This window comes from Pipistrellus hanaki (assembly GCF_964339955.1).
Source record: "Pipistrellus hanaki genome assembly, chromosome: 1".
Lineage (NCBI taxonomy): Eukaryota > Metazoa > Chordata > Mammalia > Chiroptera > Vespertilionidae > Pipistrellus > Pipistrellus hanaki.
This window is the reverse complement of record NC_140503.1, coordinates 106,018,224-106,042,216: the sequence shown is the minus strand read 5'-3', so window position 1 is coordinate 106,042,216 and position 23,993 is coordinate 106,018,224. Positions and strand designations below refer to the sequence as shown.

Sequence of the window (23,993 nt, the reverse complement as noted above, 5' to 3'; positions counted from 1 at the left end):
ATGAGAAGTCAAGGCTCCAGGAACATTAAATGACTTAAGTGGCCAAGCCCAACCATGATTTCTCATAATTTCCACAATTAATGTGCTTTTCCTATTCTCTAACTCATGTTTTCTGATTTGGTTCTGGTTACATCTATTTCAAAACCTTTTAGATGCAGTAGAATTCTGCACACATTAAAAAAACTCCTTCCCATCCTGTGGTTGAGCATTGACCCAGGAACCAAGAGGTCAAAGTTGATTCCTGATCAGGGCACATGCCTAGGTTTCGGAATCGGATGTGTAGGAGGCAATTGATCGATGTTCTTCTCTCATTTATGTTCCTACCTCTCTATCCCTCTCTCTTCCTCTATCTCTAAAAATCAAAACAACAGCAACAAAAACCTCCTTCCCAACTTGAGTAAAAAGCAAATTATACATAGACACATACTCAATAGAGAAAGCAATTCATTATGCTTATATGAGAGTAAATACAAAACTTCTACATAGAAAAACACTCTACAAAGGACTCTGAAGTAGTAATTAAAAAATCCTAAAATAATACATAACAGGTGACTTTCATTTTCTTCCTTCTTATTTACTTTCAACATACATTATTTTTGTTTTTAAAAAAGATTTTTAACAAAAGCTCACTACTACATGTATTTATAAGGAAGAACAAAGGCAATTTTTAAAATATTGTCTCACAAAATCAAAGCTAGCTTTGATTGGAGAAAAGACATTCAAGACATTCTGAAACCAGAAACTTGGATCTTCTCTTAGTAAGCAAAAATGTAGAGCCCAAAACTAAAATATACATTATTTTAGCCTTTTTACGATATTATAGAGTAAACTTATTGCTAAATTTTGTGTTAAGTCCAGTATTATTTCTAGGGCAAAAAAATGATATACATGTTTTTGACTTAACTGACAAAACAATTCCTATGTCTATAAATACCATAACAAATTTCTGGGGGCAGGGAAATTAATCACTTATATGAGGCACATTAAGTGTTTGAGCAAAATGATTATTTTATATCTACTATCCCCCTCCAAACTGAAAGGAAAAAAATTGCCAATTTTATAGCTAAATAAGCAATCTATTTATGAAATACTTGAAATAAAAAATAAATATGTAAGTTAAATATGAAAAAAGATAAATACCTTACATTTTAACCCACTCCTGAAATAGAATCTGATTCAGGTATCCACACAGACTTCAGAATTGTTGTCTCTAAATTCATCAAATTTGGAGATGAACCCACTTCCTTCTAATTTCAAAAATTCAAACTGACAACTATGAGTAGAGATAGTTCTACTTATTGATTCAAAGGCTAAACTATACTTTAAGTATCTGCTTCTTTAGCTTTAAAACAAACAGTTTACTGGTTCTAAATTGGGGAATAGTAGTAGATGTAGGTCTCGGATACTATGTTTCCAAACACCTAAGGAATTAAGTCACACAAATATTTGCACTAAATTGATTAAGCTTTTCTTGTTAAAGCAATCTCAAATTTATTTCCAAGTAAATTTAGTGGTAGAGAAAGAAGCTATTTAAAACACTAAAAATGGTAAAATCCGAAAGACTTTAAAAAGATGATTATTTTCATATTATCATGTGATTTTCACTTCTATGCTACCAAGCACAATTTTCCCTTTGGCTCAACTGTCAGTTAACAGAAATACTGCTCAGTTATTAAGATTCTACTACATGGGAAAAAAATATTCTACTAAGTGTTTTTTAAACCTAGAAAAAGAAACAAAAACTTTTTGTTTTCTATTACTAACCCAAATCTGTTAGTCAGATAAATCAGAAAGAATATAATAAGACAAAGAAACCAAAATTAATAAAACAGTAGAACATTTTAAACGAAAACAGTTCACAAAGCCTAACAGAATCTTTTGTTACACCGGGCTACCGGGATACCTACTTTGTTCTTAGGAGCACAAGAAAACCAACAGTTCATCATAGACAGGACTTAGTTTTTGTTGCTAACAGCAAACTACTACAAATTAAGTTACGAATCTCTGTAACTGACAAAGCAAGCAGGCAGACAAACTCCTAATCAGTGACTTGGCCCTCTCTTTACAACTCTTCCTGTTCTCCAATCCTCATGCTGTGCTACACTTAGCTTGGATTTTGATATTTTCTTCATCTTCAGGATCCTTCTCCGCCGTCATAACACTTGAAAATTATCTTCCTTGTGTGCAGAACTTGAATAAGAGCAGCCCTAAGTCAGGTACTGTAACTCCTCCTATTTCTTATTTAGAAGCTGTCCTTCAAAGCTTCCCTTTCAGGGACTCTGGTGGACAATCTGAAGTGCACTCTGCATCCTGCTGCCTCAACACTGCAACACAGACGCTGCAATGCATGATAAAACTGACCACATCCGAATCTTCTGTAAACAGTATGAAGGCTTTCTCCCATTGGTCAGGTCTATTTTAGATTCCATAGGGCTTGTCAGCTGAGTGACAGAAAACAAGCAGTAGCTAAGAATATACTATCAATGCATGCTTCTCCTCTGAGTAATAAATTTCAAGTCTACTGGGGGGCCAATGACTCAAACATATTGTAAAACATGCTTATTATATCAAAATAACTTGTGTGACATTATGACAATACTGAGTTAAATTTGGTTATTCCACAAAATAATATTTTAAAATCAGCTTTATTCAGTCTTAGAATCATCTATGGGTGAACTGATAATAACCTTGATAAACAAAATATAAAATTCTATTTTAAGCAAATGTGTCACACTTTAATTTAAGGAAACACACATACTAACACCTTCAAATTTTGTCCATTTTCCTTCCTTCCCCTGTCACTCTCCTGAACACAACCAGGTTTCAGTTTACAAATGCTGCCAGTATGTCTCCCAACATGTTAAATGAGAAGAGCCAGAGGTACTGCCAAGACATTAAATAGACTGCATCATGATGAATACTCTTCAACAAATTTTAAATTTAACTCAGTACTCTTAATTTCCAAATTTAGTCCCCTGCCTGATATGACAAGTAAATATTTTATCAGTGGAAAATCAAATTATCAGAATTCTGGGATTAAAAAACCAAACTGATTAAATACTAAAGGAGGCAAATGTATATTAAACACTGAGCTAGACTGTAAATAAAACTCTATTTGGGGACAAAGCAGATAATTTCTCCACATTCTGATAGTTTTGCATATTTATACCAACACTCCTTATATTAGCAAGGACCATAACAAACATCTGCAAGCTCCAGGGTGTTTTTTACCTTCTAGTTACTTCAACAGCATGAGAATAATTTATACTTCCTCCAAAAAGACAGGTTTGGGAAAAGTGTTTCATAAGAATTCAAAACATTCCAACACCTTGTTTTTATGAAGGAGGTAACTGTTATACTTACTATAGAACATGCATGCTGCCGGTTAAAAATTGTTATGAATTTCATTAAAAAAGTCAACTTCCTACTATTTACATTTAAATATATAATAAGGTCATAGACCATAATGTATTATTTCTGAAACAATGATTTCCCCCCTCCCCCACAAATCACATTAGACATCACAATGAATTCTTGGCTGGATCCAGAGACTCCACCCACTGTTTTACACCCTTCTTGAAAGGAAATCTGGAATAGAACTCAGGATCTGTCCTTTGGTTAACAAAGCAAGCACATTCTTTCTAGAAATAGGACAGCTTGCAAAGGAAATAGAAAAGGGGAAACCTGTAATAAGTATTCAAAGCCATATAAGGAGCTATCCCTGCTAAGGCTCAGGAGACAGGATTTACATGCCCTCTTGTCCTACAGATGTCCTGAGCTGCACAGGACTTAATCTCCTGTTCCTATTCTCATACCCTTCGATCCACATATTCCCCAAGAACTCTAGGTAAATTCCCACCTTTGCTGTCCCATGTGCCTACAAGATTCCTCCTTCAGGTTCTTCTTGTCACTCCCTCAAAAGGCTTCTCAAACCTCTATCTAAACAGCCCTAGCCCCACTGTAAACTCTAGAGTGTTTGCACTCTTTAACTTCCTGCCCTGTTTTACTTTTCCTTACAATGCTAATCAGTATCTGCCACTATATCACAATAGAGGCCCGGTGCATGAAATTTGTGAATAGGAGCAGGGGAGGGGTTGTCCCTCAGCCCAGCCTACACCCTCTCCAATATGGGATACCTCAAGGGATGTCCAACTCACCATTTAGCAGCCCGTTTAGATGACCGACTGCCTGGTGGGATTGGGCATAAACGGGCAGTTGGACAGCCCTCTCACAATCCAGGACTGCTGGCTGCTTGCCTGCTTGCTTTCCTGATTTCCCCTAACCACTTCTGCCTGCCAGTCTTATCACCCCCTAACCACTCCCATGCCAGCCTGATTGATGTCTAACTGCTCCTCTGCCAGCCCATTTGCCCCCAACTTCCCTCCTCTACTGGCCTGGTCATCCCTAACTACCCTCCCCTGCAGGGTTGATCACCTCCAACTCCCCTCTCTTGCAGGCCTGGTCCCTCTCAACTGCCCTCCCTTGCAGGCCTGGTCCCTCCCAACTGCCCTCTCCTGCTGGCCATCTTGTGGTGGCTATCTTGTGTCCACATGGGGGCAGCCATCTTTGACTACATGGGGGCAGCTATTGTGTGTTGGAGTGATGGTCATTCTGCATATTACTCTTTTATTAGATAGGATAGAGGCCTGGTCCAAGGGTGGGGGCTAGCTGGTTTGCCCTGAAGGATGTCATGGATCAGGGTTCCTTTGGGGAGTGGGACGGCCTAAGTGAGGGGCTTGTGGTGGTTTGGAGGCTGGCCATGCCCCCCAGCAACCCAAGCAGAGGCCCTGGTATCTGGGATATATTTACTTTCTACAATTGAAATTTTGTAGCCTGGAATAGAGCCAAGCCGCCTGCTCGCTCCGTGGTGGCAGCCATTTCTGTTTGGATTTGTTTACCTTCTATAATTGAAACTTTGTAGTCTTGATTGGAGGCTTAGGCTTGCTAGATCAGGTGGAAAGCTTGGCTTCTTCTGTTGCCTGAGAAACCCAAGCTCTCTGTGGCCACAGCCATCTTGGCTAGGGTTAATTTGCATATTCACTGATTGGCTTGTGGGCGTAGCTTGTGGAGCAGAGTGATGGTTAATTTACATATTGGTTTTTTATTAGATAGGATGTTTATTAGTTTATTATCTATATCTGATATTTGCTTCAAAATAATGAACTCTCTAGCACATTAAAAGCATTTAATCACCATGACAAATGGAATTTGCAACATAATTAAATGTAATACACCACATTAATAGAATTAAGACAAAAATTACATGATCATATCAATTGGTGTAAAAAAAAAAACTAGACAAGATTCAACATCTTTCATGATTAAAAAACACTCAACAAACAAGAAATAGAAGAAAACTATCTCACTATAATAAAGGCCATATATGAAAAGCATAGAGCTAAAATCATTTAATAGTGAAAGACTGAATTTTTTTTTCTTCTAATGTCAGAAATAAGATAAGGATGCCCACTCTAGCTAATTTTATTCAACATAGTATTGAAAGTCCTAACCTGAACAATTAGGCAAAAAAAGGAAATAAAGACATACAAATTGAAAAAGAAGTAAAACTATCTGTGTGCAGATAACCTGATCTTATATGTATGTAGAAAAATCTAAAAATACCTCAGGGGGAAAAAAAAAAACTCTTAGAACTAATAAATAAATTCAGCAAAGTTGTAGGATACAAAACTAACACACAAAAATCAATTGTGTTTCCATATGCTTACAATGAGCAATCCAAAAAATAAAATTAAAAACACAATTTCATTTACTGTAGCAAAAAAATTACAATTAGGAATAAAACTAATCAAGAAGGTGAAAGACTTGTACACTGAAACTATAAAATATTGCTGAATAAACTACAAAATATTGCTGAAATTAGAGAAGATACAAATAAATATAAATGCATCTGTGTTCATGGACTGGAAGATTTAATACTGTTAATGTGTTAATACTACCCAAAGTGACCCAAAGATTCAACACAATCCCTATCAAAATTTCATTTTTTTGAAGGAGTAGAAAAATTCATCCTAAAATTCATATTGAATCTCAAGAGACCCCCAAACAGCCAAACAATCTTGAAAAAGAAAAAGAAGATTGGATGTTTCACACTTCCTCATTTCAAAACCTATTAGAATGGCACAATAATTAAAACAGTGTGGCACTGGCATGAAGACAGATACATAGATCAATGAAATAGAACAGAAATCCCACAGATAAACCCAGATATATAGGGTCAAGTGATCTTCAACAAAAATGCTAAGGCCACTCAATGGGGGAAGGACAGTCTCTTCAACATATGGTGCTGGGAAAACTGGATATCCACATAGAAAAGAGTGAAGTTGTCTTACACCATATACAAAAACAATTCAAAATGATTAAAGACCTAAATTTAAGATCCAATTATAAAACTCCTAAAAGAAAATACAGGTAAAAGCTTCATGACATTGGATTTGATAATGATTTTTTAAGAGATGACACCCTTACAGACAACAAAAGTAAAAATAGACAAATGGAACAACATCAAACTTAAAACTTTGCACATCAAAATATATCATTAACACAGTGAAAAGCCAACCTATAGAATGGGAGAAAATATTTGCAAGTCATATGTCTGATAAAGGGCTAGTACGCAGAATATATAAATAACTCCAAACAAAATAGATGGACTTGGAGAGTATTGTGTTTAGTGAAATAAGCCAGTCAAAGAAAGGTGAAAGAAGGTGAAAAAAAATAGTTTCAGTGTAAAAGTCTTTCACCTTCTTTCACATGATCTGACTCATTTGTGGAATCTAATGAAAAAAATAAACTAATGAACAAAATAGATCCAGAGACATACAGGCATGGAACAGACTATGGAATATCAGAGGAAGGTGAGGAAAGGTGGGTGGGTGGGAAGAGATCAACCAAATAACTTGTATGCATATATGCATTACTCATGGGCACAGACAATAGGGGATAAAGGTCTGAAGCAGAGGGTGGGTACAGGCTAAAAGGGATCATTGGGGTAAAAAAGGGGCATATGTAATGCTTTCAATAATAAAGATTAAAAACAATAATAATAAAGATGTGAATTACATATCAATAAAGCTGTTAAAAAAGAAAAAATGGTTAAAATGGTAAATTATGTTTTTTACCATAATTAAAAATAATGAAACAAAAGAAATGCAATCCCTCACATATCATTATTATGATTAGTATGAATTAAAAAACATTTTAAACAAAATCAAATGGATCAGGGTATAGATAAAGTAAGATTAGCCATAGGTTAAGAACTGTAAAAGCTGAATTATAAATTCAACAGGGATCATTATACTAAACTCTCACCTTTTGTATATTTCACACATTTGATACATCCTATACAATAAAGGGGTAATATGCAAATTGACCATCACCCCAACATACAAGATGGCCATACACAAGATGGCCAGCAGGGGAGAGCAGTTAGGGGTGACCAGGCCTGCAGGGGAGGGCAGTTGGGGAGGATCAGGCCTCTAGGAGAGGGTGGTTAGGGACAACCAGCCCAGCAGGGGAGGGAAGTTAGCAGTGGCCAAGCTGGCAAGGGAGGCCAGTTAGGGGCAATCGGGCCAGCAGGGGAGCAGTTAGGCATCAATCAGGCTGTCAGGGTAGTGGTTAGGGGATGATCAGGCTGGCAGGCAGAAGTGGTTAGGGGCAATCAGGCGGGCAGCCTGGCAAGCGGTTGGGACCCAGCAGTCCTGGATCACCGGGATCAGGCATAAATGGGCAGACGGACATCCCTTTAGGGATCCCAAACTAGAGAGGATGAAGGCTGGGCTGAGGGACACACACACCCCCTCCCGTGCACAAGTTTAATGCACTGGGTCTCTAGTGTTCTAATAAATCTAGTTGATGTATATAATTTTAAACTGCATTACATGCTGATCACCAAGGCTCTTCACTGATTCATTAATACGGTAGGAAATGCAGCAAAGGATGTGCTTAATTCACTCTGGATTAAAATGAAGCTATTGTCATTTCAACATATCTATGTGAGTTAATGTCATATACTTATAAGGTAAGCCCCATGATAGAAAAAGAAAGCATTCTAAAAAGGAACTATTCTATATAATAAAAGGCTAATATGCAAATTGTCCCCTCAGGAGTTCAACCAACCAGGAATTCAACCATTCCCTATAATGTGCACAGACCACCAGGGAGAGGCACTTATCTGGCAGCCAGAGAAAGAAGGCCCCAGCCAGCAGCTGGCAGCCAGCAGAAGGAAGGCCCCAATCAACCTTGATCACCAGGCAGGCCTAGAGACAAGTGCACCAGGCCTCTAGTCTATAATAATAAAAGGGTAGTATGCTAAATAGACCGGACATCATTCCAGATGTCCTTCCTGATAAAGTTGGGGTCAGAGAGAAGCCAGCAGCCTGGGTCCCAGGTGCTGGAGGAAAGCCAGGGGAAGGAAGGCCTACTCTTGCATGAATTTTTGTGCCTTAGAGCTCTAGTCCTATATAATAAAAGGCTAATATGCAAATTGTCCCCTCAACCAAGAGTTCAACCGCGAGTTCAACCAGGGGGTAGGACTGGATGGCCAACTGCCTGCAGCCCCTTTCCCCAGCAATCCCCACCCCTATCCACCCCCCCCCCCCAATCCTGATCGGGGGCAGGGCTAGCCAGCCAACCTCCCGTGTCCCCTCCCCCAGCTGGCCCAGCTGGATCGGCCCCAGTTGAGGTAAGCTAGTCAGACCCCTCCTGTGCACGAATTCATGTACCAGGCTTCTAGTCCTATATAATAAAAGACTAATATGCAAATTTTCTCCTCGGGCGTTCGACCGCTTACTATGACATGCACTGACCACCAGGGTGTGGCACAAAACAAAGGAAGACCCCAGCCGGCAGATGGCCACCGAGGGAAGGAAGGTCCCGATTGGTTCTGATCACCGGCCAGGCCTAGGGACCCTACCCATGCACAAATTTCATGTTCTCGACCTCTAGTATATTATAATGAATATATTTCTATACTAGGGCACTGCATTGGTTTGAAAAGAAGAAATTTATCACACTCAGAAGCAGCAAGCCAAAGTACCTCTGAGAAGAATTGAAATACTGTTTCTAGAGAAGAGAATAAATATAACATTCAAACACAGAACAATTATTTCACTAGGTAGACCTAAATGGATATTAATGGGGGAATAAGGACAAGTATGTAATAACTTAATAAAGAAATTAAAATGCAAAATAATAATAACTCTAAATCAACATGAAGGAAATTACTTAAAAGCTTTAACAGTGATGCCTCATTAAAATTAATTGCAAATTCATAACTTTTTTAGAAATGAAATATTTAAAAATGTAAAAATGTAGAAAATTTGTAATACATTTAAATTTATACATGAAAATAGAGATGAATATAATTCTACCATGCAGAAAAGACCACTATTAAAAATGTTTATATTGAACTCATCTCTTTTCTGTTAAACGGTCTAATTAAGATTTGTTTTTAACTTGAATTAGCTCAACAGTTGCTTTATTTATTCACTATTTAGAGTAGAAGGTTTCCTGAGAAAATATTTATAGATACAAATAAATATTTTGTATCTATAAATTCAAGTAAACTTTAAAAAAACATGCAAACCCATATAAAATATTTATATATTTACAGGGTAAAGTCAATAGATCACAGCTACAATGAGTTGATTACCAGCAACTTTTGATACATTATCCAGAAGAGAAATACATAAGATGACAGCAAAACTTTCATAGAAAACTGCTTAAAACCAAGAGGAGCCATACTGAAAAAAAAGTACCTAATTCATAGATCTTAATAACTGTAGTGTAATGAACTCAATCAAGAGTCTGATGAGTCAGGCCAATGTGGCTCAGTGGTTGAGTATCACACCACCACCACTACCACTCCCTTCCATATAACCTGTCCTATTAAACTTAAAAGCTCTTTTTTTGTAGAAAAAAAGCCAGTACATGCTCTCTTTTTGAGGAAGTCACAGTTCGATTCCCAGTCAGGATACATGTCCGGGTTATGGGCTCAATCCCCAAAAGGGGGGTGAAGGAGGCAGCCAATCAATGATTCTCACTCATCATTGATGTTTCTATCTTCCTCTCCCTCTTTTTCCCCCTCTCCCTTCCTCTCTGAAATCAATAAAAATATATTTTTAAAAATAAAAATAATCCGATGAACACAATGGACCCTCTTTAAAAATTATATATGAGTACATATACTTACAAATTTATATTTATTTTCAGAGAGGTTCATTGATCTCTCTATAAAAATGGAGTCCATGAATGACCCCCAAGATAAAAAACCCCTACTATAAATAAAGAGAAGCAACAAGAGTTTTGTCTTTTATGTAGTTTATAAAATAATAAATAACTGCCAATTGGATAATTTATTTGTTCAATAAAAATTAACTGAGCCTCTATATATAAAGAATATCTTTACTTAACGTGTAAATACATATGATCATTTGATATGTGCCATGCCACTTTTTGAGTGCTGGATACACCGTAGAAAACAAAGCAGACATTTAAAACAAAGCATATATTTATTCCTGCGGCTTCAGGCAGTTTACAGAAATAAAACTCAGTCTTCAACTGATCTCACAATATAAAAAGAAAGACATATATACACATACATGTAAGCATAATACATTGCAATAATACCATGATAATTACGTCTGAGGTATTAAAGTATTTCAAAAGAGAAAAAATCAGAAAAGTTTTGTAGAAAAAAATGACTAACGCGCCTACTTAAAAATGAGTAGGGAATCTCCAGGTTTGAAATAGCACCAAAAATTATAAAACTACAAACACAAGTTGTAGCCCTTTATGGCTTACAAAGAACTTCATATTCATGACATGTCAGTTAAAATCTATACAGGAATGACAAACATCTGCAACCTAGGCTTCTCCAGGTTCCAGGTCCATGTATTCAATTCTTGACAATTCTTCTTTAGTGTTCTAAAAGTATCTCCATGTCCCAATGCAAAAACACATTCTTCCTGAAATCTGGTCCTTTTTCCAACTTTTACCAGTACATTAATGATACCATGATCCATATAGTTGTACAAGAGAGAAACCTAGAAATTAGTCTTTCCTCTTCATGGTCTTCTATCACTAAGTCCTGGTGTTTTCACCTCCCGGTTATTACTCACATCCACCTGCTTAGCTCCATGCCCACCAACTTGAATTACTCTATTTCAAGTTAGCACCATCCCTCACCAGGATGACTGTATTCATCTACTGAAAGGTCTATTCATATTCATTCCAGTCCTTTCCTCTGTGTCCTCCACCCTGCAGCCAGAATGATTTTTCCAAAATGGAAACATCACACCACCACCACTACCACTCCCTTCCATATAACCTGTCCTATTTAACTTAAAAGCTCTTTTTTTGTAGAAAAAAGCCAGTACATGCTCTCTTTTTGTAGAATAAAAACAAAATCCCTTGCCCTAACCTGTTTGGCTCAGTGGATAGAACATCGGTCTGCGGACACAGGGGTCCCAGGTTCGATTCCGGTCAAGGGTATGTACCTTGGTTGCGGTCATGTCCCCAGTAGGGAGTGTACAAGAAGCAGCTGATTGATGTTTCTCTCTCATCGATGTTTCTAACTCTCTCTCGCTCTCCTTTCCTCTCTGTAAAAAAATCAATAAAATATATTTAGAAACAAACAAAAAAATTCCTTAACAGATTCTATAGTCCCTGAACAGTGTTGCCCCACTACCTCCTTAGCCTTATCATATGAAACAATACAGTTTCTCATGCTATAGATACAGAAACTGAGTCACTAAGAGATTATGGGATTTTTGTCTACTATAAGGTAATTACAGTTAGTTGCAGAATAATTAGAGAATCCTATTGTTATGATTTCTTGTCCAGTACTTTCCATTAATTAAGCTATTTCCATTTTTCTAATCATCTGAAAATAAGTCTTGCAAGTATCTTCTTTAAAGATACTTGCATTTTTACTTGATGTAAAAATGCAAGTATCTTTAAAGAAATTTAAACATTATAAGTTTACAGCAAAAAAAAAAAAAGAAAAAGAAAAAAAAAGAAAGAAAACTTCCATAACTGTATTATGCAAAACTTTATGAAGCATCTACTAAATGTCATATAAGGCATTAGGGATACAGCAATGAATAAGTCAGTCTCCTTTTTTAAGCACTTTATTGAGATAGTTTGATATTTAAAAAGCTGTACATATTTAATGAGTTTGAGGAAACCATCACCACCTTGATCAAGGCCATAAACATATCAAGGTATCTCTTCCAAAGGAATTTGATGTTCTAATGAGGAAATATATGATAAATAACTAAGGAAAACAAGCAACTATGAGGTAAGAATAGGGAAGAAGATCTGATGGGAATGCTTGGATAAACTGTTAGGTTAGGTAACCAGGAAAGTGTTGAGAAGGTGATACTGATGATGGTTTCTGAATGAAAAGGAAGAGCCAGCCAGTGATAATTTACATTTTCGTGCCAGCCCTTCCTATGCCCTCACCTCATTTTAGGGGAACAACTAGTGAAAGGAGGATGGCATGTTTGAAAGAAAGCCAGTACAGCTGACACACAATGTGTAAGAGGGATCACAGAATGAGGTGAGGGCATGGGAAGGGCTGGCACAAAAATGTGGTATTTCCCAGTTATCTCAGAAAAAAACTTTTCAAAGGAGACTTCTTCAGGAATTAAGGCAGCTCTTTTTTATAAGGTTCTTTTGCCCCCTTTGGAATCAAGTCTAAAACAATTATTTATCCCAACATACTATTCTTTTCCTCACTTCTAAAAATTTTATTGAATAATTACCGCTGAATCTTAACTTGCCTTGAAATGTTTTAAAATTAATCAATTATCTTAACATAATAGATCTTAATCTCCATCCTCCTCCTCAAACCTAGAAACCTAAACAAACTTCACAATGAACTACATTTTATCTAACATAAAAAAATAGCACCCCAAAGACAGAATTTCACAATCACATCCTCAAGATAAGGTTCTTCAAGAAAAAGAACTGAAGTCTTTTCCAAGGAGAAAACTATCCTAAATAAAAACTATACAACATGTACATGTAGGCAAATGTCTAATTGAAACAAAGTACAACAGGCTTCTATAGTACTCTACAATTATCAACATTACCCTTTACTAAATTTGAGACAAGCTCTATAACAACTGAACACTGAGCAAACAACAGAAAGCAATGCTGGCCAACCATAAACATTCCTTGAAGATTAGGCTGCACAATTAGAACTGTTAAACAGTTCATTGCCTTGATGATAATTAGAAATAGCTTCCCCACTCCATTTATTCCAAAGGTTATTTATGCCTCCGTTTTTGTATAACAGCAAATTTGAGTTTACATATTAAAAAAAGAAAAAAATGTTAAAATAAACCAGGAAAACAAAAGATGTACACCCATTTGTCACCAACCCCTTTCTGTTTTTTCCTTATCCTCATTCAATTATGCCCCATTAACTTCTCTTATCCTTTCAAGCCTTCCATTATATGATCTGGAAGTATAGTTAGGACTCAATGGAACAAATAGAAGAAAGGAAAAATTATATCGTATCAATCATTTTTCTGACCAACACAATAACAGGCTTTATTGTATAATCTCGCTTTATTGTATTTTTTTTTTACATAAAAATTTCAAGGACAAAAAGATAATGATTATTTAAATTATTATTTAAATAATAATCTAACATCTTCAGGACTGAAGGTGGCTATGAAATCTGAAAAACTTTAAAGAACTAGAGTAGGAAAGACTCAGAAAGCACTGTTTTAATAAGACTTTCTAACCACAGTTTTATTCTATTCTAGTCTATTGTATAAATACCAGACTGTCTATCCTTCCGTAGTGCAGGTATTTATTCCTTTACTAGAACTGTCTAGACACACAAAAGTTTATTAAAAACATAGATAGGAAATTGTCTCTCCAATTTTAATGTGTCATTTGACCTGTATTATTACTTATTTAACCCTTCCTCACTAGAAGAAGCATTAAATTCCAAATTAAATATATACATGAATCTTAAACACAACAAATTATAATGTATATCAAATAAGAATAGAGCTCTCAGACTGAATAAGTTAAGATTTTGTTTAACATTCCTTTTAAAATGTTAAGCAACTAGTTATTCTGGAAAAATAAATATAAGCTTTGTCTCTAGAAAATTTTATAATAAAAGGCATTCTAGAGTTCTTAAAATGCCTAAATGTCATGAGGGAAATTTTTATAATAACAAAGGTAAAAACAAAGGAAGATCTATTATGCTTCCTACTCCACCCCACATACATCAATGAACAGAATATTTCTGGTAAATTTTAACAAATATTTTTGTCAATGTCTGAAATATATATATATGACAGATTTAGGAAGCATTCTATGTTCCTGACAAAGCAAAACAGATACACTTATAAAAGAGCCTCTGATGGTGTTTGACCAGAATCCTATATAATAAAAGGGTAATATGCAAATTGACCCTAATGGTTGAATGACTGGTCACTATGATGTGCACTGACTACCAGGGACAGTACGCTCCCACAGGGGGAGATCTGCTGTCACAAGCCGGGCTGATAGCTGCCAAGCGCAGCAGTGGTGGTGGGAGCCTCTCCCACCTCTTCGGTAGTTGGACATCCCCCAAGGGGTCCCAGACTGCAAGAGGGAGCAGGCCAAGCTGAGGGACCCCCCCCTAAGTGCATGAATTTCATGCATCAGGCCTCTAGTAAAAAATAAGATATTTTTGTTATTTTGGCCTTTTATTTTTCCTCAGCTTTGCAAAGAAACATTAGCTAAACAAAAATATGTTTGCTAGAAAATACTCTTCAATAATTAAACTGATAACAAGCCTTATACTATAAGTCAATATTTTTTTTCATTTTTAAGGGGAAAATATAAAGAGACATGTATATAAAAATAGAGGTTTACAGGAAAATGTATGTACCTGTAAAGACATTAGAAGTTAATTGATCTTCTTATTTATTAAATGAATAATAAGTCTACACAAATGCAAAACTCTTCCTATACAGCTATTTTACAGGATTTCCTTCCAATAGAATTTAATATCTCTCCTATAATAAAACTAGTTTGTCAAATTAATAATGAGAAAGAATTCATAATCTCGTGATATTTAGGTCTACAATAAAAAACAGCAATTAAAATTAGAATTCAATTTCAAAATTAAAAAGTACTTTATATACGTAATTGTTAAACTTTAAGAAGAACTCTTCAAGTCATATTGTTATTTCTACTTTCCAAATGGAGCATAAAGAAAGTGAGCAATTTATAGTGGTGAGTTGCGCAGTTGCTATTAATTCCTTTCACTCCTGTAAGTCCATGACTTTGCAATGTGATTTTTGCCATGCTTGCTACCAAGAGATGGCATTTATTTCCTCACCAGTTAAATCTGGGCTGGCCTTGAAACTTATTTTGACAAATAGAATGCAGCAGAAGTGATCTAGTAGGACTTCTGAGGATAGGTTCCAGCATGCTCTTGAGATGCTGCTTTCTGGAGCATTAGATTTTGAGAGAGAAGGAGCCCAGCCTCAGGCCATGCCAGTTAGCATGAAGTGCCAGATATTACAGCGTAGCCATCTTAGATCATCCAACCCTAGAGGAAGAACCAAATGTAAGTAATCTCAAATAAGAGCAGAGGCACAACCACTAGCTCAAGCCAGACTAAATTGCTGACCCATGAAGTTAGCAACAAATAAAATAGCTGTTATTTTAAGCCACTAAATTTAAACCTAGAAATCTTGAGCCTAGACTCTTTCCACTAACTAAAGCTGCAATTTACCCTTTCGTTTAAAAACAAATACATTTCGTAGTCTACTTCAATTTTAAAGATATTATACAAGAGCAATCAAATTGAAAAACAATAGTTTACACTTTTGATGCATTATCTAAAAAAAGAAATACACCTTTATGTTGCCTTATAAGAAGAAATAGATACATACATTGAACTCTCTAATTGTAATCAGTAGAAATTGACAACATTTTATAGAAAAAGTACTTTTTCTTCATTCCCAAAGATACACAAGCATTCATTTCAAAACTAGTAACATTCATATATATTTTATCCACAAAAACTGAACTTAGCATGTAATCTAAAAAGAAATCTGAATATTTGTGCAAAAAAAAAATTAAGAAATTAATTTTTTGAACATAATAAAATGTATGGCTTTAAACAACAAAACATTGCTACTCTAATGTTTAATGAGTACGGTATACATTCATATTTGAATGGAAATACTAAACTAGCACCATTACAAAGCAAGAACCACAGCACCTTTTCTATGTATTCTCAAAGGGTCGGCAAACATCCTACCTAATAAAAGAGTAATATGAAAATTAACCATCACTCTGCTCTACAAGCCATGCCCACAAGACAATCAGAACGAGTATGCAAATAAACCCAAGCCACAGAGAGCAGGAGGGAGGTGTTCCCCAGCAACGAAGGAAGCCAAGTTTTCCACCTGCCCTTGCTGGCCTAAGCCTCCACTCAAGGCTACAAAGTTTCAATTATAGAAGGTAAACAAATCCAAACAGAAATGGCTGAGCAAGCAGGAGGCTTAGATCCACTCCAGGCTACAAAGTTTCAATTGTAGAAAGTAATTATATCCCAGATACCAGGGCCTCCACTTGGGTCACTGGGAGGCGTGGCTGCCTGCAAACCACCACAGGCCCCTCGCTCAGGCAGCCCCATGCCCCAAGAGAACCCCCACTCTGATCCGGGACACCCTTCAGGACAAACCAGCTGGCCCCCACCAATGCACCAGGCCTCTATCCTATCTAATAAAAGAGTAATATGCAGATTGACCATCACCCCAAAACACAATATGGCTGCCCCCATGTGGTCAAAGATCCTGCCCCTATGTGGACACAAAATGGCCAGCAGGGGAGGGCAGTTGAGAAGGATCAGGTCTGCAAGGGAGGGCAGTTGTGGGTGATCAGGGAAGTAGGGGAGGGCAGTTGGGAGGCACCAGGCCTGCAAGGGAGGGCAGTTGAGAAGAATCAGGCCTGCAAGGGAGGGCAGTTGAAGGTAATCAACCCTGCAGGGTAGGGCAGTTAAGGGTGACCAGGCCCTCAGAGGAGGGAAGTTGGGGGTAAACGGGCTGGCAGAGGAGCAGTTAAATATCAATCAGGCTGGCATGGGAATGGTTAGGGGGTGATAAGACTGGCAGGCAGAAGCAGTTAGGGGCAATCAGGAAGGCAGGCAGGTGAGCAGTTGGGAGCCAGCAGTCCTGGATTGTGAGAGGGATATCTGACTGCCCATTTAGGCCCAATCTCCCCAACCCTCCCCAATCCCCGTGCATGAACTTCGTGCACCGGGCCTCTAGTTTTCTATAAAGTGTTAGACAATAAATATTTTAGGATTCACAGGTTATATGGTCTCTGTTTTAACTACTCAACTCTGACTATGGGTCAGCAATTTGGTCTTGTTACTACTCTGCCATTGTAGAATGAAAACAGCCATAAACCCTATGTAAAGAATAAGCAAGGCTCTGTTCCAATAAAGCTTTATCTACAACAGGCAATGGGCCACAGTTTGCCAACTCTTGTTTTAGGTGCTCAATTATCTTCAGCCAAAGCACCCCGTTTATTGTCTGTGATCAAGCTAATCTGCTACCCTAGTTTGAGATGTAGTCTCACCCAGTTGGTGGTTGAGTGTCAACCCAGGAACCAAGAGTTCATTGGTTTGATTCCTGGTCCAGGCATATGCCCAGGTTTCGGGCTCGATCCCCAATAGGAGGCATGCAGGAGGCAGCCGATCAATGATGTTTCTCTCTCATTGATGTTTCTATCTCTCTATCCCTCTCCTTTTCTCTCTCTAAAAAGTCAATAAAAAAGAGATTTTTTAAAAAGAATTCACACCACACAATTTGACATCTATATATATTTTTTTTAAATATTCTCTGTATTCATAGTCTACTATCTGCAAAATAACACTATGTAAAGGTGATGGTAAAATTTATGTGTCAACTTGGCTTGGCCCAGTTGTTTAGTCAAACAAGTTTAGTTGTTGCTATGAAGGTATTTTATAGATATGATTAACATCTAAAATCAGATGACTTTAAATAAAGGAGATTACCCCTGATAAAATGGATAGCCTCACCTAATCACTTGAAGACTTTAAGAACAAAAACTTAAGTTTCCCAAAGGTGAACCAATTCTGCCTCATGACTAACAATAATTTGCCTTGCAAATGTCAGGTTTTTCAGGCCCCACAATATGTAAGCCAATTCCTATAAACCTCTCTCTCATAAATGGAGATATATAGATCTATTAATATATACTTTAATGTAATATGCCCTTAAATTTAAAAAAAGGATATGCTCTGATTTTTCATGCATCATCCAAAACTATGTGAGAAAGTTGTGGTAGATTGTATTATTATTTGATACTAGAGGCCTGGTGCACAACAATCATGCACTGGAAGAGGGGGTTACTCAACCCGGCCTGCGCCCCCTTGAGGAATGTCTGACTGCCAGCTTAGGCTCATTCGCAGGCAGTTGGACATCCCCCGAGGGGTCCTTAGCTGCTGAAGAGGCACAACAGGCTTCTGCTGCTGCCACTTCACTCACCAGTTGTGAGCCTGGCTTCTGGCTGAGTGTCACTCCCCCTGTGGGAGTACACTGACCACCAGGGGGCAGCTCCAGTGTTGAGCATCTGCCCTCTGGTGGTCAGTAGGCATCATAGCAACCGGTCTTTCCGCCATTCAGTCAATTTGCATATTAGCCTTTTATTAATAGGACTATTAATTCCCCTGCTTCCTTGCAAGATGATGACTATATATCTAGATATTGTAGATAGGTGATAGATGATAGATAGATACATAGATACATAGATATCCATAAATAAACATGTGACTTGTGTAAATACATTTCACAGGGAAAGAATGGACATCTCTATGTTACCAAATTTGGGATCACCCTTTTGATATGTTTTGGCCAACAGACTGTGAACAGATGTCCTATAAATCACATATAAGCAAACATTTGAAGCAGCAATCTGAATTTGGGCCAATTTAAATTCTTGCTTCAGTACTTTGTCAAGAGACTGGCATACATCATATAAGGGTTGTTCCTTTAGCCTTGGTTCTGGAGGGGAGCCACAGGCAGTTTCTACAGAGCTGACCACAGTCTACATTAAAAAGCTCGTAGGAAATAAAACTTGGTTATTTTGAGAAGCCACTGAAATTTGGAGGCAATTACTACAACAAAACTGAACACTGCAAAAATTGGTACATTAAGTGGGGAGCTCTCTTAACAACCACCATCTCCAAAAATAAAAACATTTTGTAATGTAAGCTTTGAAACCAGGTGGCAAACAGCAAAGAAACCATTATTGAGATTAGAAAATTGATAAACCACATAACAGTAGTAGTAAACAAAATTATTAGTTATGTGTAAAAAAATTAGGTAATTTGGAGAAAAGACTAGACTTATGATTGGTGTCTGAAGTAGGTGAGAGACAGTATTGTGGGGCTTAGCCCTGGTTAACCTATGGGGTCTGAGATAATTCTGGGTAGTTAAGTGTCAGAACTGAGTTAAATTGTAGGACACCCAGTTGATGCACACAGAAAATTACTTGGTATGAAAAAACTCACACACACTTGGGAGTACAAAAGTATCTAGTGAATAGTGAGCAAAGGAAACAAGTGTTTTCCTTTTACCCAGTAAGCCCTTTCCAGTGAAACAAAATGACTTGGAGGGGGATTTCCCACAGGAAAAGACTAAGGATGTTGTCATACAGAGGCCCAATAACTCAAGATAACTGTATAGAAGTTTAGAGAAAAATACACACCTCAAAGAATTGAGAATGTAATTATTAGCAAATGGATCTGACTCATATCAAATAGATAAAAAGACAACTTCCAAAACCACTCCTAGCCTCTTCTTGGAGGATCTGATCTCTTCTTGATCATTCTTGGCCTGATTTCTACAGGCAAGAAGCAGGCTGGGAAAGCTGCTCAACCCTTACCTCATTCCCCAGCCAAGAAGGGCATATCCTCCAATACTCTATTCAAATACGGACAAAGATGATATATTAAAGGAAACATCCCATGGAGGATACAGGCAAGAGCCATGGAAAACAATGGACTGGGGAGCTACACATAGGAGTAAAATCAGGACCTCTTCAAAGAATATCCCTCTAGTGCCAAGAAAAGGAGCCCTTATTACATTTGCCCAGCAGATTTTTAGAAGCACCAGGCACCAGTGATTGCTATGTGCCTCCATTCTTTCCCTTTCTTAACAGGCACATTGACTGTGGATATCCTATCCCTGTTCCATTCCTATAAGCTGTAGAGATGGAAGGTATAATGGTCTTTGGATCAAGAAAATCTACATGCATAAATGTAGAAATTCTAATGAGGTTCTAGACTTCAACTCTGTGATTGAAATTCTTGAGGTAGTTTCCTTGAGAAAAGAATAAGTACATTTTGTATACAGAAGGAAAAAAGTCAATAATTGTGATCAAGATGTCAGATTGTGGTATATTATGTTACTTTTCACTATTTACCACCCCCATCCTTAGAAAAGGTTTACACAAATCTGGCCATCTATCTATATAAAAGCCTAAGTGACCATCACAACCGAATGGACGACCAAACAGGCTTCATGGGGTGACCAGGCCGGCAGGAGGGGTTAGTGGGGGACAACCAAATGACTGACCAACAGGTTGCGTGGGAAAGCCAGGCCAGCAGGAGGAGGGATGGGGGGGTAGTTAGGGGCGATCATGCCAGAAGGCAGAGGCAGTTAGGGGTGATCAGGCAGGCAGGCAGGTGAGCAGTTAGGAGCCAACGGTCCAGGATTGTGAGAGAGATGTCCCACTGCTGGTTTAGGCCTGATCCAGGGACTCTCTTCTTCCCTCTCTCCCCCCTCTACTGCCCGTTCCTTCTCTCTAATCATGACCTCAGGTGAGGATTAAAATAATAACAGCAATAATAATTATAATAATAATAATAAAAACACTTCATACAAACTTCACATAGTCCTCAACTATAATCAAAAGAGACTTTTATTACCATCTTCACTTTCCATATAAAAAGGAAGAAACTTAGAGAAGTTCAGTAACTTGCCAGCATTATATAGTTACCAAGTGACTGACTAAAATTCAAATTCAAGACTATCTGATTATTAACTTCAATTTTTTTTCTGTATTTGATGTCAACAAAAGTACAGATTATTTAGTAACTAGAGGCTCAGTGCACAAAATTTGTGGGGGGGGGGGGGGGCGCGACGGGGAGTCCCATCTGCCCAGTCTGCACCCTCTCCAATTAGGGATCCCTCTCACAATCCTGGACCGCTGGCTCCTAATCACTTACCAGACTGCCTGCCTGCCTGGTCATCCCTAACTGCCCCCACCGCTGGCCTGGTTGCCCCCAACTACCCCCTCTACCAGCCTGGTTCCCCTAACTGCCTCCCTCTGCCAGCCTGGTCATCTCCAACTGCGCCCCTTGCTGGCCTAGTCACCCCTCACTGCCCCCGTCCCCCACCAGCCTAATCGCTCCCAACTGCCCCAACCACGGGCCTGGTTGCCTCTCACTGCTCACCCTTGCCGGCATGGTCACCCCCAAATGTCCCCCCCTTCGCTGACCTGGTCACTCCAGGCAGCCTGCTGTTCAGTTGTTTGGTCGTTCCACACCAACTCCCCTGCCGGCCTGGTTGCCCCACACAGCCTGCTGTTCAGTCATTTGGTAGTCCCTCACTAACTCCCCTGTTGGCCTGGTCACCCCCAACAGATCCCCATGCTGGCTTGGTTGCCCCAACTGCCCCCTGCCAGCCTGATCACCCCTCGTGGCCACTCGCTGGCCTGGTCGCCCCACACAACCTGCTTTTACAGTTCTTTGGTCATCCTTCACTAACCCCCCTGCTGGCCTGGTCATTCCATGCAGCCTGCTTGTTCAGTTGTTTGGTCATCCCTCAGCCTGGCCCTAGGCAGCTGGGGAGACTGAGGGGGCTGGGGGACACTAGAGGCAGGTGCGCAGAAATGTGGGCAGGCCTGGCAGTGTGCATGCCTGCTGCCCTTGCAGGGCTGAGAGGACTGGATCCTGCCATCTTTGAAGGTGTGTCAGTCAATTAGCATATTCCCTCCTTATTAGCGGTGGGTGCCACCATCTTTGTGAGGGAATGATGGTAAATTAGCATTTCCCTCTTTATTAGATAGGACTTTTCTATTAAAGTGGTAACTTAATTTTATACTATTGTATTTATCAATTCTACAAGATACACCATGAACTTAGTTCTAAGTCTGAATCCTATTAAATGTATTATTCCTAATGAATTTTTATTTTATACTCTAAAATTTTCTTGTTATTGTTGCAAACAAAAATGTAAAACAATATATTTTTTATTTTTAAATTTTCTTAAATTTCAACTATAGTAATTGAGAATTTTAAAGATTCAAATAAGTGGTGACTTAAATTTACCTTGTCAAGATTTCCCAAGGAAGTTAATAATGCATTATATGGTGGGTGATGCATTTTAGACTAAAAGAACATTTTAAACAGTTTATAAGCCATTTGTTAGCTCTTACACTGTTCATGTAAACTACAAAGAGGAGTTATTTTTAATTACATAATAAATATTAATAGTAGAAAAATTAGACAAAACTGATACATATTAAAAAAAAAAAAAAAAGACAACGTAGCAAAACTACCAATAAGAGTTAACAATAGCTCAGCTGGCATGGCTCAGTGGTTGAGTGTTGACCTATTAACCAGGATGTCACAGATTCATTCCCAATCAAGGCATATGCCTGGATTGTGGGCTCGATCCCCAGTTCAGGGAGTGCAGGAGGCAGCTGATCAATGATTCTCTCTCATCACTGATGTCCTATCTCTCTTTCTTTCCCCCTCCATCTCTGAAATCAATAAAAATATTCTTTTAAAAAGAGTTAATAACTTTTTATTTTGTTATATGTCTTTTCAGATTTCCTTTCAATAACTAAATACACATTTACTTCATATCAAAATAACATACTCCATACATATTGTATTTCATTTAAATGATTATGCTTAATATGAGTTCAACAGAACTGATTATGAATAAATATTCTCAACTTGGAGAATTTCAAAGCTAATTAAAATAATCTTCCAGGCTCCCTCTGCTGGCAACCAAGAGATGCTTTTTCAAAAGTTAATTTGGTTTGGAAAACTCAAATTCAGGGAAAGCACTAATTTTTTATTAAAAACATCTTTAAGAACCTGTCTGAATGTACAGTTCGGTCAGAAAGTCTACAGTGGAAAGTTTTTTAGTGAGCTCCTATTAGCCAGCAAGGAATTTGCATGAGAAAACCTGGACTGAATTCCCAGCTTGATCTTATATTTGCTAAGGACCTTGGTCAAATTACTTAATCTTTCTGAGCTTCAGTTTTCATATCTGCAAAGTAAAGCTATTATAACTATCTCATGAATTATAAGAATTAAAGTTAATATATTAATACTTATACGTAGGTATGCTCAAAAGTATTGATAGAATAAGTGCAAAATAAATAGCAATTAACTATTACTGCTATTACTACCATACCCCTATGAAGATGATGATTTGTGGTTAGATAGCATAACTACTAAAGAATTATAATACAGCTGAAACTGGTTTGGCTCAGTGGTAGAGCATCGGTTGCGGACTGAAAGGTCCCAGGTTCGATTCCGGTCAAGGGCATGTACGTTGGTTGCGGGCACATGCCCAGTAGGGGCTGTGCAAAAGGCAACTGGTCGATGTTTCTCTCTCATCAACATTTCTAGCTCTCTATCCTTCTCTCCTCCTCTCTGTAAAAAAATCAATAAAATATATATATTTTAAAAGAATTATAATACATTATCACTGATAAGGGTTTAATCTCCAACATTTACAGGGAACTCATACAACTTAACAAAAGGAGGATAACCCAATAAAAAAATGGTCATCAGACCTAAATAGATACTTTTCAAAAGAAGACATAAGGCCAAGAAACATATGAAAACATGCTCAAGTCACTAATCATCTAATAGATGCAAATCAAAACAACAATGAGAC

At 37.9% G+C, this 23,993-nt stretch overlaps 1 protein-coding gene across 2 annotated transcripts in view; it reads right to left on the bottom strand.

Annotated features, from left to right (window-relative positions):
• Window positions 1-23,993, bottom strand: part of UACA (uveal autoantigen with coiled-coil domains and ankyrin repeats) — a 131,805-nt gene that overhangs the window by 62,215 nt on the left and 45,597 nt on the right. The window contains exon 1 of one of the 2 annotated variants that reach the window (XM_084884933.1): window positions 1,908-2,311. The exons of the other annotated variant lie outside the window; for it this stretch is intronic. Coding sequence (XP_084741059.1) covers window positions 1,908-1,946 — 39 coding nt within the window. The 5' untranslated portion in view covers window positions 1,947-2,311. Of the gene's footprint in view, window positions 1-1,907; window positions 2,312-23,993 lie in introns of those variants that run through there. 2 annotated transcript variants of the gene reach the window in all.